The sequence below is a fragment of the Canis lupus genome, chromosome 12 (assembly GCF_048164855.1).
Source record: "Canis lupus baileyi chromosome 12, mCanLup2.hap1, whole genome shotgun sequence".
In the NCBI taxonomy this organism is placed as follows: Eukaryota; Metazoa; Chordata; class Mammalia; order Carnivora; family Canidae; genus Canis; species Canis lupus.
In genome coordinates this window covers 28493978-28509661 of record NC_132849.1, presented here as the reverse complement: position 1 = coordinate 28509661, position 15684 = coordinate 28493978, and the positions used below count along the sequence as shown (strand labels likewise).

The following is a 15684-nucleotide window of genomic DNA, read 5'->3' as shown; positions in this document are numbered from 1 at the left end:
GGCTTTTATTTATGTTTCTCTAATGATTAATGATGTCAGGCAATTTGTTTTGTGTTTATTTGCCATCTTTATATCCTCCTTGGTGAGTGTATATTAAATTCTTTTTTTAATTGGGTTGTTTTTCTTACTGTTGAGCTTTAAGAGCTCTTTAAGTATTTCAGTTATAGGGGCAGCCTGGGTGGCTCAGGGGTTTAGCACCGCCTTCAGCCCAGGGCCTGATCCTGGAGAACTGGGATCGAGTCCCACATCGGGTTCCCTGCATGGAGCCTGCTTCTCCCTCTGCCTGTGTCTGTGTCTCTGCCTCTTTCTCTCTCTCCATCTCAAAAAAAAAAAAAAATTTTCAGTTATAATACCTCTGTCGGATATGCAATTTGCAAAGATTTTTCTCCTAGTTCATAGCTTGTTTTGTGTTTTCTTTCTTTCTTTCTTTCTCTCTTTCTTTCTTTCTTTTTTTTTTTTTTTTGTCTTTGTACTCTCATAACATGAGTAAAAATACTTAACTTTTGCTAAGTGCAGTTCATCAGTTTTTTCTTTCGTGGATCGTGTTTTCATGGTCATGTCTAAGAACTCTTTGCCTAAACCCAGATAAAAAAATTTTCTCCTATGTTATCTTCTAAAAATTTTGTGATTTCACATGTTACATGTAAATCTGTGATACATTTTGAATGAATTTTTATATAAGGTGTGAAATTTAGTTTAAGGTTTGCTTTTTTTTGCATCTGAATGACCAATATAATTTGTGAAAAGACTATCATTAATCCACTGAATTGCTTTCGCATCTTTGTCAGAAGTGAATTGCCTATGTAAGTGTGAGTCTGTTTCTGAGTTCTCTGTTCTGTTCTGTTAAACTGTGTGCCCATTCGTTGCCCCACCACCTTGTCTTGATTACTATAGCTTCATTGGAGCATATGAGTTGGGTTTTATATTACATGCAAAAGAAACCACCCAAAAGGTGACCCCAACTTATCTTTCCTGCTTTATCACCCCATTCTCTCTGCCACTTTGCTTTTGCATGAGACAACCTCCTTTTCCTTTTTTTTTAACCTCCTTTTCCTTTTATTTTATTTTTTTAAATTATTTATTTATTTATTTATGATAGTCACAGAGAGAGAGAGGCAGAGACACAGGCAGAGGGAGAAGCAGGCTCCATGCCCCGGGAGCCCGACGTGGGATTCGATCCTGGGTCTCCAAGATCGCGCCCTGGGCCAAAGGCAGGCGCCAAACCGCTGCGCTACCCAGGGATCCCTCAACCTCCTTTTCCTAAAACACATGTGTGCTCTCAGATCACTAGGTCTTTGCTCATTCTGATTTTGGCTGTGTGCTTCTTTTAATTTGCCGTATTATCCCTACCCCTCTTTTGAGGACAGCCACAATGACAGCGTAGAATATTTTTTAAATTTTTCCAGGGGCACCTGGGTGGTTCAGTTGGTTAAGCAGCCAATTCTTGGCTTCAGTTCAGGTCATGATCTCATGGTTGTGAGATAGAGCCCCACATCGATCTCTGCACTCAGCACAGAGTCTGCTTCAGATCCTTTCTCCCTCTGTCTCTCCCTCCAGCTCACATTCTCGCTCTCTCAAATAAATAAAATCTTTAAAAATATTTTTTTCCATGAGAATTAATTTCTTTGCTGAGGTTCTGGAGCAGGTTACTCTTACCTCTCTGCTTGATGCATATGTTATTACAGCCTGCTTCCCTTTGGTGTGTCCACCCCATGAAAACCGGGGTCCTGTCCTGTCATCTTCCTGTCTGCCCTGCACACCTCCAGAAGTGCTATTCCCATGGAAGACGGAGTGGTACCCTGGGCCCAGCATTCAGACCCTGCTGGGGAAGCACATTTACATAACTGAGACATAGTCTCAGGCCATGCTAGCAGGAAGCAGGAGGATCTCACATGGTGAAGGCCAGAGGTAGGAAAGTTGTGCCCTCAAGAGAATCATCACATGTCCACAACTGTTCCACCATTGTGCTTTTTCAGCTACAGCTGCCCCTTCACATGTCCTGACAGTGGCACCTCCTCCAGGCATGACATCTTCACCCACCAGCCAAAAAGAGAAAAGCCTGTCTTCTCTCTTTCCTCTTCTCTCTCTTTCTCTTTTTCTGGAACAGTAATTCTTTTTTTCATAGCATCTTTACTGAGATGTAATTCAAATACCATACAGTTCTGCTGTTTAAACTGTACAACTCACTGGTGTTTACTATGCTCAGAGTTTTGCACCCATCACCACAGTAAATTATATTTTCATCACCTAACAAAAAGTCCCATACCCTCTAGCAATCACTTCCCAATCTCTCCTCCCTGCCTTGTTCCCAACTATAAGCAACCTGCTTTCTTTTTTTTTTAATTTAATTTTTTGGCATTTTTTATTTTTATTTAAATTCAATTAATTACCATATAGTGTATTATTAGTTTCAGAGGTAAAGTTCAGTGATTCATTAGTTGCATAAAACATCCAACACTCATCACTTCATGTGCCCTCCTTAATGCCCATCACCCAGTTATCCCATCCCCCCAACCTCCTCCCCTCCAGCAACCCTCAGTTTAAGCAACCTGCTTTCCATTTCTCTAGTTACCTATTTGAGATATTTCAGATCAGTGGGATCATAATTTGTGGTCTTTTGTATCTGGCTTCTCACTGAGCGTGTTTCGAGGTTCATCCACATTGTAGCTTCTACCAATACTTCATTCCTTTTTTTTTTTTTTAAGATTTTATTTATTTATTCATGATAGTCACACAGAGAGAGAGAGAGGCAGAGACACAGGCAGAAGGAGAAGCAGGCTCCATGCAGGGAGCCTGACGTGGGATTCGATCCCGGGTCTCCAGGATCACGCCCTGGGCCAAAGGCAGGCGCTAAACCGCTGCGCCACCCAGGGATCCCTTCATTCCTTTTTAAAACCAAATAATACTCCATTGTATAGATATATTATATTACATTTATCTATAGCTCTGTTGATGGAATTTCAGGTTGTTTCCACTTTTTGGATTTTATGAATAATTCTAAGAATTTTATACTTGAGCTCTTACATTAGGTCTTTGATCCATTTTGAGTTAATTTTGTATATGATCTCAGGTTGGGGTCCAGTTTCTTTTTTTTTTTTTTTTAAGATTTTAGTTATTTATTCATAGAGACAGAGAGAGAGGCAGAGACACAGGCAGAGGGAGAAGCAGGCTCCACGCAGGGAGCCTGACGCGGGACTCGATCCCGGGTCTCCAGGATCACACCCTGGGCTGCAAGCAGCGCTAAACCACTAAGCCACCAGGGTTGCCCTGGGGTCCAGTTTCATTCTCTTGCATATCCCACTCACCTGTCTCATTCTTTCCCCCACTGGATGATCTTGGCACTCTGTTCAAAGACATTTAACCATATATTTATGGGTTTATTTCTAGACTCTCAATTTTGTTTCATTGATGTGTGTGTTAGTATCCTCGTGCTAGTACCATATTACCTTGTTTATAGTTGCTTTCCAGTAAATTTTGAAATTAGTAAATGTGAGGCTTCCAACTTTAGTCATCTCATTCAGGCTTGCTCTGGATATTCTGAGTTCTTGAATTTTCATATGAATTTTAGGATCAGCTTGTCAATTTTCTACAAAGAAGCCAGCTGGGTTCCTGATAGGGCTTATGTTAAATTTGTAGATCAATGTGAGGAATTTTGCTATCATAACAATATTACGTCTTCTGATCCATGAACACAAGATGTCTTTCCATTTATTTAGATCTACTTTAATTTCAGTGTTTCATGATTGTCAGAGTATCAGTTTTGCACTTCTCCTGTTAAATTTATTCCTAAGTGTTTTATTTTTAATTCTTTCTATATGAAATTATTTCCTTAATTTTATTTTTGGATTGAACATTGCTAGTGTATAGAAATACAATTAATCTTTGTATCTCAATCTTGTATCCTGTAACCTTGTTGAATTCATTTCTTAGTTCTTACCACATAGTTATCTTTTAAATTACTTTTGGTCACAGTCTGCAAGAATAACATAAATGTTCTAGGAAAAAATAACACAAATGAATAGTACCTAAAATGCACTACACCTTCACAATGTCAGCAGAATTTTGTATTCCTTAGAACCCAAATCCTTTCCTGGAAACTATCACCTAGAAAATCAAATGCCTCAAATATACAAAACAGAGGCATAAAAATTTCCTGCATGATTTATTTACATTTTTTTGTTTACTTGTCTTTTAACAACTCCAGTATGTAAAGGTAAAGGATAATTAAAGTGTTTTGTTATACAGACAGTGTCTAATGAACACATATCTTAGCTGGGAAATACAGATCATGAAAAATTCAGTGTCTTCATGAATACCACTTTGGAAAACTCATGTTCCATAAAGAATAAGCCATGACAAATCTAATGCCTTGGGGAAAATTTGTCATGGATGCACTCGCTCATGACTGACAGAAACTTGTGGTAAACCCTTTTCCTCAGGGCCCTTCTTGTGCTAAAATGTTTAGTTACAACACAGAGTTCTTCATCAGTCATCAGCCTCATCTTCAGTTCCACGAGGGCAGGTTCTCTAACATAGCCATCTGGTCTGATTTTTACAGCATAGGCTGTTGACCCTTACAGGAGGGCTCTAGAGAAACAAAAATGAAAATTCCTGAATACTTCCTTGTGGTCCTTTGGTCCTGTGATAAGGGGCAAGACTGTCCTAATTTCTGTCTGAAAGAAAAGTATCTTTGCAAGCATTTTCAAAGTAAGATTATTGCATATGCATGCATACTTGGAGTGGGCTGAGTGGGCTTTCTGCCCTCCCCACTGAGGGCAGACCGCTCCTCTTTTCCCTTCTTTGCCTGGCACAGGTGCTCTGTCCTGCTGCCACTCTGAAGGACACAGAGGATGCCATTTGACCTCATAACTTGGAAAAAAGAATGTTTATTCACCATCAATATTTTTAAAGACAGGGAGGATATGAAATTTGCCAAGAAGTTTTATGTCTTTTTTTATTCCTTTTCTAAAAACTTATTTGTGAGATGAGTGATATGGAAATGAAAGGTTTGTTTCCTTATTTTAGGGCCCAACTTTTAAGAAATACAAACACACAGATACAAAAAGAAAAAAACAAAAACTCCAGAACAAAACAAAAGCACTGTTTCTCCCCTCAGATGGAAATAACTCTCCAAGTTTAACTTCTAAAAAATATTTTGTCTTCTTGTTTCTCCTTCTCCTCCCCAGCATATTCCTGTGCAGATACTACTGAAGTTCATGGTGGACATTGCCCAGGGAATGGAGTATCTGAGCAACAGGAATTTTCTTCATCGAGATTTAGCTGCTCGAAATTGCATGTGAGTCCTGGCCCAACCTAGGAGGGGTTAAGACCTCAGTGTGTTAAATATTTGGGGGCCAGGTAGGAATGGGGGGTGGCCTATTGCTGTCAGAATATGCAGGAGAGGCAGGTTTGTGAGGGGAGCATGTGACTGGCTCTGAAGATGGGGTTTCTATGGCTCTGTTGTATGACTGGGTCTTTTCACAACTTATGCCTCCACAAGCCTGGTTGCTTCCAAAACTTTCCCCTATGATTCTTTTTCAATTTTCACTCTCTCAGCTTAGAGAGCTGGGTATGACCTTTGTGATCCTTCCCCTTTGCCATCGGCTAGCTTTGGACCAGAGTTATATGAAAGTCAGCTAATCATGGAGACAGTAAGGAAAATCATAAAGGTTTTGTCTGTCTGGCTTCATGATCCTGCCTTATGAGCGTGCAGTGTGAAACTGCACAGAGATGCCTGTGTGGCTCAGTCAGTAGCTTGAGTCATGATCCCGGGATCCTAGGATTGAGCCCCGCAATAATTTATTTATTATAAATAAATAAAGAAAATAAGAAAGAAAGAAAGAAAGAAAGAAAGAAAGAAAGAAAGAAAGAAAGAAAGAAAGAAAGAAAAAGAAAGAAAGAAAGAAAGAAAGAAAAAGGAAGGAAGGAAGGAAGGAAGGAAGGAAGGAAAAGAAAGAAAGAAAGAAGAAAGAAAGAAAGAAAGAAAGAAAGAAAGAAAGAAAGAAAGAAAGAAAGAAAGAAAGAAAAGAACGGAGAAAAGAAAAAAGAAAAACTGCACAGAAGCTTTCCTTTTGTAGCAGAGAAACAAGGACTTCTACAAAAAGTCTGAACTCAAGGCCCCCCCACCCGCTCCAGCAGGACCATTATCAGCAGTACATCTTTAAAAACAATAACTAGTTCTTGATTTTAAGTTTATTATTTGCAAGAAGAGAGAGTGTTCCTTAAATGTATTGCTGTTACTCATTTTTCTTGGTTGGATATGTGACCATAGGGCTGCCCCCCAACTCCTTGCCTAGCTCCCCACAGGCCTCCTACCACTTGTACCTCGTTTTTAAAAACACTGAGGGAGAATCATGAAAACCTCCCTTTGCCCTTTCCTTCATGTTTTTCCCATCAGGTAGGGTGACCAACCATCAACTCTGCCTGGAACTGAGGGATTTCCCAAGAGGGGAGACTTTTAAGTTTTATTTTATTTTTTTAAAGATTTTATTTATTTATTCACGACAGACACAGAGAGAGAGAGTCAGAGACACAGGCAGAGGGAGAAGCAGGCTCCATGCAGGGAGCTGGACGTGGTACCCGATCCCAGGTCTCTAGGATCACATTCTGGGCTGAAGGCGACGCTAAACCGCTGGGCCACCGGGGCTGCCCGAATTTTCAGTTTTAAAAGCCAGGGTCAGCCAGACAGGAACAAAGCAGTCATCCCACCTCTAGATCACTCATTTCTCCTCCTTTCTCCTTCTTCTTGTCTAGATACCTGCTTTAACAGCTTGGGCTATAATTACAATTGTATCCCTTTCATTTTCCAGTTCATTCCTCAAGCACCACCTGGTTATCTTAACAGGAAGTCCAGGGTCCCCCTCTTGTGGCTTATATTTCTCCACCTCCCCTAAACTGGCAGGAGCCAGTGCTACTTCCAGACACCAGGCAGGAAGGCTACTGGGTGCTAGATGAGTCCATCAGCAGGCCCTAGATTTGGGCCACTGCTCTTCTCCTCCTTTGCAGCATCTGTTCCCTCCAGGAGGCTCCACTCTCTTTGCAAAGGTGCCCTTGCTGCTCTAGGTCCCCACACAGACCACAGAGTGAAAGGTTATAATGCTCTGTCACTTGATCTGCCATTGGTCCCAAAGCAGAACCCTCACAGGCTGATGGGGTCTCTCTTTTTGATTACTTAGCCTGAATGTTTCTAGTTGTGTCTCATCTAGACCTGTGATTTAGGCTTTGCCTCTAAGGTCTCTGAGGACATGAACTTGCTCTCTGTAGGTTACGAGATGATATGACTGTCTGTGTTGCGGATTTTGGCCTCTCTAAGAAGATTTACAGTGGTGATTACTACCGCCAAGGCCGCATTGCTAAGATGCCTGTGAAATGGATCGCCATAGAGAGTCTTGCGGACAGAGTCTACACAAGTAAAAGTGATGTGGTATGTGCAGAGCTTTGATTCGGAGCCCTACATTGCAAAGATGAAGGCGCATAGGAAGAAGGGACTTAAGCTGGTATTGCAAGACATTATACTCTTTGATAAACTGAGAATTGGGAGCATGTTCACACCCTTTATTTATCACCAGATTCTTTAATTCAGGTAGAACACTAGAGTCTGGTAAAGTAGCTTGACATTCAGAAGATCTGTTTTTTGCATAGGCCTTTAATTTATCCCCATCTTTTTTGGGGGGCTACAATATAGTGACTTGTTGCCTACAACTAAGACATTCACATTAAATTTAATGAGTTCATCCAATGACTCTTTGTAACCAAGACACTATATAAAAGGTGCTGCAGAGATTGGGGAAAAGAAGACACTCGACAGCAGGAGGGAAGGGAGCATTACAAAGAGCATTGACACACAGAGAGAAGGCTGTATCCACCTTGGTCAGATTCCCGGGAACAGCCTCAGTATAACCAGGGAAGCGTGGCTCTCTGACCCCTCTTATTGCCGCATCGGGAAAGCAGCATGTGTCACGCATAATTGTCAGCTTTGTGCACCATCATCGGGCTTTAAGGAAATGACCTTTCTAAATGAAAAAGTCCATTCAGGCTTTCTGAAAAGGCTTGCATCCTTACTTGTTGTTGCTTTGTTCTCAGTGGGCCTTTGGCGTAACCATGTGGGAAATAGCAACACGCGGAATGACTCCATACCCTGGGGTCCAGAACCACGAAATGTATGACTATCTTCTCCATGGCCACAGGCTGAAGCAGCCCGAGGACTGCCTGGATGAACTGTGAGTGAGCTTCTCCATGTCACTGGGTGCTCTGCACAAACCTGGGGACACACGGCCTCAGCTCAGTGGGAGGGGTCGCTCTTAGCCAGTATGTGGAAGATGGCATGCAGACGTCCCAGGCCAGAAGCCTCTCTTGGTGTGGCAGATGGTGTGTGCACATCTCCAGTGAGCCTTCATGTGTTCTCAAGTTCTAGAAGCACCTCTGAGAGATCTGTCCTATAGACAAATAGGTAGGCTTTATCCTACATGAGGGACTTGAATGATTACATAACTGATTCCTCATCCCTGTGCAGAGATTGTGTGACTCTGTTGGTACAAAGTGGGCCTAGATGTGTATTTTAAAACTCCCCCTGGGAGACTGTGTGCTTAGCCAGGCGTGAGAGCCCCCAGCTCCAAGTGTGCAGGACCACACTGCACACCTGTCCCAGCAGACCCTCTCTCTTAAGGGTGGGCAGTCTAGAAAAAAGCCTGAGACTTGCAGCGAGGCAGGCTGCTGCCTCCTAACCAGCCACGTGTGTGGGCAATCACAACTGACTTGAACTATCCATGCCTCATTATTAGCCACACACACACACACACACACACACACGCACACACACAAGTAGAGTCATCTATTCTTCAGAGAGGGATTGGAGAAAAAAGTTAAAGAAGAGAATGAGTGGAATGCTCAGCCTGCGGAATGTCCATAATGTATCAGTCATTGGTAGCATTATTATAGATTGATCTCTCCAAACACCAAACACAATTATTTTGCAAATAATTTCATGGGGCACTACCTCTAGCTTGGTGATTTGAACCTTCCTAATGGTGAGTTTCTTCCCAACATCACAGGGGTGGTGGACTTAGAGAGGCCATTTTCACCATATTTAGCAAGAATGTTTCAGAACGGTGAGCCTACACGACTGTCATGGAACACCACGATGGGGCACTGGTTGAGAAGGCATATATGGGACACCCTTACACACACACACACACACACACACACACACACACTGGCCCTGCTTCTACACAAGTGAAAAGGCCCAGGTCAGTCTGCATGCAGGCCTCCCAGATCCCGTCCAAGCCAAGCAGAAGGAAACTTTATTTTTATTTTTATTTTTATTTTTTTATTTTTTTTCACAGATGCCCAGGGGGTCCCCACAAGGAAACTTTATTGATCAGAGCCTCACCCTGCCCGGGGGTGGTGGTGATGGTTGTTGTGGCTGTAAATATATAACATTGACAACAGACACAAAAAAACATAAGTCCTTTAGAAATATCATGAAATCATAATTAAATTAGATTTGGGGTTTTATGGTAGTTTTAAAAGAGACCACATTAATGAAATGTTTGCTTCTGAAAATGAGGGAGCAGTTTCAACCAAATAATATTGAATAAACAGTTTTGTTGCCATTTATTTCTTAGCTTCTCTTGTGCTTCAGAAGAAGTTGGTATTTGCAGTGATTATCTGGGGTCTTAGCAAGGCCTAAGCTGTGTCACATGGTGGTTTTGAAACATTTCACATAGAGCCAAACAGGGAATGCTGAGTTGGTGAGAACTTTAGGTGAAGGAGTCGTAGACTCTGCGTGTCAGGGAAATCAGGCAAAGCAGATGCGTCCATGGTCCCCACGTTGCAGGCTTGCAAGGGTTCTGGTGAGCCAGACCCTCTTCCCAGGAACCCTCTGGCATCTGGATGCTAGAGAGCAAAATCTCCCAAAGAGGCCTCTGTATTTGCATATCTGCATTTTTCTAAAAAAATGAAACAGATACTCCTAACCTTCCCCTCCGTGTTTGTGGTCTAACTGTAGTTGAGATGAGTTCATTCTTGCGTTTAGTTGCCCCTTGGTCCTTTCAAACTCAATTCTAAGAACTATAACAATGCAAATAGCAGAGTACACTCTGTGCTTGCTCTCCGAGCCTGCCTTCTGAGGATCACCCCTACCTGTGACTGACCAGGCTGCAGGCCCTGCTCCCCATCACCCAAGAGGCCACTCTGTGTGATGTCCTTATCTCCTACGTGGGACATTGCCTTAGCTGAGCTCATGATGTCCTGGCTGCAGCCCTCAGAATATCTCCTACCAGCTGACCGCTATGGTTCATGGCACCTCTGCTGATTCCCCTCATCTCCCAGTGTGACACCTGGGAGCCACCGTGCTCTTCCTTTATCCTGCTGAGTCCTATCAGCCATCAGATGTCCTTCAGAGCCCCCTCCCCTCCATTCCTACCCCTAATGCCTTCAAACCATGAAAGCCCAGGGCTGGACGGGGCCTGGGCCATCTGCTTCCACTTCCTCATCACGTATGTGGAAACAGTGGCACAATGGCACACATATGGAAACAGTGACATCACAGTATACCTAAGCTGGTCAGGGTCATCATTGTTTCCCATGGAATAGTATGGGCCTACTATTCTCCTTACCCCAGGCTCCTAATACATCCTTTGGCTGGCAACCAAAGTGATCTTTCTGAAATTAGCCTATTCATGGGATACCCTAAACATAATCTTTCCATAGGACAAAAACCAAACCCATTGGGATCTGACCTGTGGCAGGCAAGCTGGCTGAATGGTTAAGAATGTGGACGGTGGTGCTAGGCGCTCCTTGCTTTAGGTCACAGCTTTGCTCTTGTCCTGGGGCCAAGTATCACCCTCTTAGTTTTGTTGTCTGTGAAATGGAGATAATGGTACCTGTGTGCTAGGGCATGCTGATGGAGCAAGCTACTATCTATACAGATCCTTCTCGTGATGGCCATAGGATAGTGAATGGAAAGAAAAGGTCAGAGATTATGATTCTTACTGAAGCAGGTAGAGGTCATGGATAGGAATGGGAGCTGTGGTGTTGGACAGACTTGAAGCTGCCACTGACCACGCAACATCAAGGAGTCTCTCTCCTTCCAACCCTCAGTAGTCCCATCTGTGAATGGGAATGCATTTCTTCTCCACAGAGCTGCTGCTGATCGAGCAGTGTCAGATGACTGAGGCTCATTAGCCCTCCACGCAGCTGGCACTTGCCAGAATGTTGTCCATGTCAGTGGCCCTGAAGCTGTGGCCACCCACACTCAAGGGCTCTCACTGCCCGAGCCTCACCGGCCACTGTCACAGCACAGCCCTCATGCCTCACACACCTGACCACCCCAACACCAACCTCCCAGGTTATTTCATTGTGCTTCCCAGGGCCTGGAATGACAGCAGGTGAAGAGCCAGTCCTGACTCATGTATCTGCTGCTCATCTGCTCTAAGGACCCCAGGTCACACCCACCTTCTCCCTCTCAGAAACCCTGCTTTACTTACTGATCCATCCCTCCACTTCTACCTGAGGCAGCCAAGGACCTGAGCAGGAGGGAGATGGGAGTCATTGGTGGCTGAGTGGCACAGCGAGGATCAGACTCTGGCTCAGCCTGTAGAGACATGTGCAGCTCATGTGATGCCTACCTTTCAAGCATCACTTCCCTGAATAGATTTGAAGCACTGTGCCCAGCCATCTTCAGAGCCAGGGACAAAGCAGGTGTTTGACAAATATGGGTGAATTCATACACTTATAAATTTTGTAAATTTGTATGATTGCATCTTTTTAAACTCCTCTGTTAAGTAGTGGTAAAATACACATAACAAAACCATTTTTAAGTATACAGTTCAGTAGTGCTAAGTGTATTCACTTTGTTGTCCAACCATCACTACTCTCCATCTCCAGGACTCTTTTCATCACATGAAACTGAAAATCTATACCCATGAAACAACTCCCCATTCTCCCCTGCCTTCAGCCCGTGGCAACTGATAGGATTATCTCTTTTATAAAAATTTCAACAAAAAAAAAATAAAATAAAATAAAATAAAATAAAATAAAAATAAAAATAAAAATAAAAATAAAAATAAAAATCTCAACAGAAAAATAAAAATGACCATTTACAAAGGAACTTCCAAACCTTTTTTTTTTTCTTTTCACCCATAAAATTGAAATTACTAAACCTCACAGCCCCCCATTACTCTCCAGGCAAAGGCCTTCTTGTTCCTCTCCTTGGCCTGCTACTATGGCATCACCCTTTGGGGGAGCAGCTTAGACAACCACATGCTCACATGTCTGTAAAAGCCATGTTCATATTTTTAAGTACATCACAAAGTACTGCAAGTGAAAAAAAAAGTTTCAAAGTGATATTTCAACTTTTTTTTTTTTTTTTTTGCTAAAAAAATAATAGATTATTCAAATGCTTTCTCCTAAGACCTGGAAAAATTGATAGTAAGTTAAATAACACAGCACCTTGATGAAGAAATGGAAAGGAGAGTGTATCTCTAAGGACAGAATTCCTCAAAGCTCATTTCAGAGTACCAACAAACTAGGCTTTGTAGGGGAGAAAAAGGAAGTCATGCAAATTGATTTATACCATAAAGACTTTGAAAATGGAAACAAAAACTATTTGTCAAGTCTAAGTGGTCATCTGTTGAAGGTAAAACCAGGGAGAGTAAAAAGCACTCCGAAGCCTGATGTCCAAGTGAGAATCAGGATTATCAGAGAAGGGAATATGCCCCTGCTGCTACCTCAATGTCTTCTGTTACTGGCTCGCTCCTTGGTAGACAGAGTGCTTTGCAGATCTCCACCTCCCAGAAGCATGCACAAGTGTCCATAGAGACTGCAAGAGTAAACAAGTGAAAAGATACCATTATATCTCTACATAGATGAGATCTGTATGTGTGTGAAGTACCACCTGCTGCTACAGTTAGCCAAAGTATCTACATCACGTGTTCAATGTAAACACGGGAATCGCATATTTATATTCATAAAATTGCATCTACTACGTGTGTGAGATGATTTAAATTTGGGTTGTTTTCTTATCAGCGACGTGAATATCAATTTCTCAAAACAAGAAAGAATCAAAATAAAAGAATAGTATAATTTACTCTCCATCTCTGGCCAGTAGTTCATAATTCAGTCATCTCTTTGTTTTATTGCATTCATGTAAATGTCTCTCCATTGTAATTCTTAATTATATTAGACACTGGGAATGAAGAAGCTACCCAGAAGAGAGAGTTATCTATACAGAACACAGCAGAGGGTGTCATGAGCCCCTGGGAGTAAGAGTTGTCCAGTCGGAGGCTGGTTCACATACTGCCCACACAGCCATGGCATCTGTGACATCCCTGAGTCCACTCTCATTTATATTGCAAAGTAACAATGATAGAGCTATTGAGATTAAATGTAGTGACACACACGGGGCACCTGGGTGGCTCAGTGGTTGAGCATCTGCCTTCGGCTCAGGTCGTGATCCTGGAGACCCAGGATAGAGTCCCACATCGGGCTCCCTGCATGGAGCCTGCTTCTCCCTCTGCCTGTGTCTCTGCCTGTGTGTGTGTGTGTGTGTGTGTGTGTGTGTGTGTGTGTGTGTCTCATGAATAAATAAATAAAATCTTAAAAAAAAAGTTAGATATAACTGCCACATATGTTCTGTATTCCTGGAGCCAGAGAATCCTATCACCTGCCTGTGGGACATTCATAAAATTTAAACAAATATTATCCACAAGGAAAACCTCAGTAATTCCCCAGAAGTAAAATTCCTGTGGATTAAAATGGGACAGAACCCAAGAATAGGTGAATACAAGGTACAGATTGCGCTAAGGACCCTGGATACTGGGCCAGAAAATAACTCACTCCTCTGTTATTCTTGTAGGTATGAAATCATGCATTCTTGCTGGAGAGCTGACCCCTTGGACCGACCTACCTTTTCAGTGTTGAGGCTGCAGCTAGAAAAGTTCTTGGAAAGTTTGCCTGAAGTTCAGGACAAAGCTGATGTCATTTACATCAACACACAGTTTCCCGAGAGCTGTGAGGACCCTGGAGAGGGCCCCGCACTTGCTCAGCTAGACATGAACATCGATGTGGACTCTATCATCGGTTCTTGTGCTCCCAGCGCTGCCGTCAGTGTGGTCACGGCAGAGGTTCACGAGAACAGAGCTCACGAGGAGAGGTACATCCTGAACGGGGGCAGTGAGGAATGGGGAGATCTGGCTTCTGCTGCTCCAGCAACAGGCACGACGGGAAAGAACTGTGTTTTACCAGAGGACAGACTTGTGAAGAATGGAGTCTCCTGGTCCCAATCAAGCACGCTGCCCTTGGGGAGCCCGTCACCAGATGGACTTCTATTTGCCGACGACTCCTCAGAAGACTCGGAAGTCCTCATATGAGGAGAGCCAAAAGAGACATTCACAACTCAAGAAAATTCTTCTGCTTTAGGAGAATCCCTATACACTCCATGTGTTTGGAACTTGTCTTCCTTACCAGTCAAGTGCCATGGCCCTAAAGCACCAGGTGAATGTTGTCAAGTAAGTCATCATTAAAAATACATAATATATATTTATTTAAAGAGAAGATACATATATATGTATATGCTGGGAAGAGACAAAGATCTATTTTAATAAAATGTGACTTACTTCACTTGCTTACCTTGCAGACCTAAAATTTCAGCTTTAATGGCCTTATCTCTACAGCTGTTCCCTGATGTTAACATTTGCACAGAGTCAGTGTTATTTTTTTTAAGTTCTTTTCTTTTTTCATGACTATTAAGTGTAAAAATAATTTGCAAAATGAAATGTTATATTTGACTTTGCTTCTGGTCTTATGAAAGATCTGATAATGTTACATGAATCATCTATTTGATAAGAATGATTTATTTAATATTTAAAGTTTTATAACTGATTAATTCTTTGATATGACTTCCTAATAAAATATGAAGGAGAAAGGATGGGTTGTACTTACTTGGAAAGATAGTGGTCACTGACCAGCAGCCTCTGTACCTTTGCAAATGAATTCCCTTATTGCCTGGCCCTCGATACAATCGTTTTGACCAATCTTAGCATTTTTCTAGAAGAGATATGGAAAAAAAGCACTCCAGAATCTAAAGATGAAGAACAAAAAATATTGAAAAGTACGATCTGGGTGGATAGATTTAAAATAACTTGTAGAAGACAGTCTGGCAGGTGGAGTGCTTCTCTGCGTGGGAGTCACAACTTGCAGGAGATAGACATGGGTAGTGGGCATGGTACACCCTTGCTTACAACTCAGCACCTCTGAGTTCACATCCAGGCTCTGCTGCATCTTGACAGCCATTGTTCTTGAGCACTTGCTATGCTTCAAGCACTTTCCCTGAACTGCCCTATTTAATCTGTATATCATTACCATGGGTACTAATGCCATCATCACGTATGGGCCAGGAAACCGAGGCTGGAGACTTTGAGTAACCTGCTGTAGCCCACAGCTAGAGAAAGGTGCAGCCAGAATTTCAGAACCAAGTAATCTAATTCTGGCTGGCTCTGCGTGTGATTTGGGGTTTGCTCCAGAGCCTCTTGACCTTTTAATTTTATCTAATAAACACATAGGAAATACTTACTATGTGGCTATGCACAGTACTCATTTCATCCCAGTAACAACCCCAGCAGGTAGGTACTGCTACTATTATCTCCACTTCACAGATGGGCAGGCTAAGGCAGAGACACCCTAACT

The 15684-nt window shown here is 42.5% G+C and overlaps 1 protein-coding gene across 2 annotated transcripts in view; it reads left to right on the top strand.

Moving 5' to 3' along the window:
* Positions 1-14923, top strand: part of MERTK (MER proto-oncogene, tyrosine kinase) — a 111246-nt gene extending 96323 nt beyond the window's left edge. For both annotated transcript variants that reach the window (XM_072770239.1, XM_072770238.1), the window contains 4 exons: positions 5187-5296; positions 7264-7423; positions 8083-8219; positions 13856-14923. In XM_072770239.1, coding sequence (XP_072626340.1) covers positions 5187-5296; positions 7264-7423; positions 8083-8219; positions 13856-14369 — 921 coding nt within the window. In that variant the 3' untranslated portion in view covers positions 14370-14923. The remainder of the gene's footprint in view (positions 1-5186; positions 5297-7263; positions 7424-8082; positions 8220-13855) is intronic.
* The last annotated feature ends 761 nt before the right edge of the window (positions 14924-15684 follow it).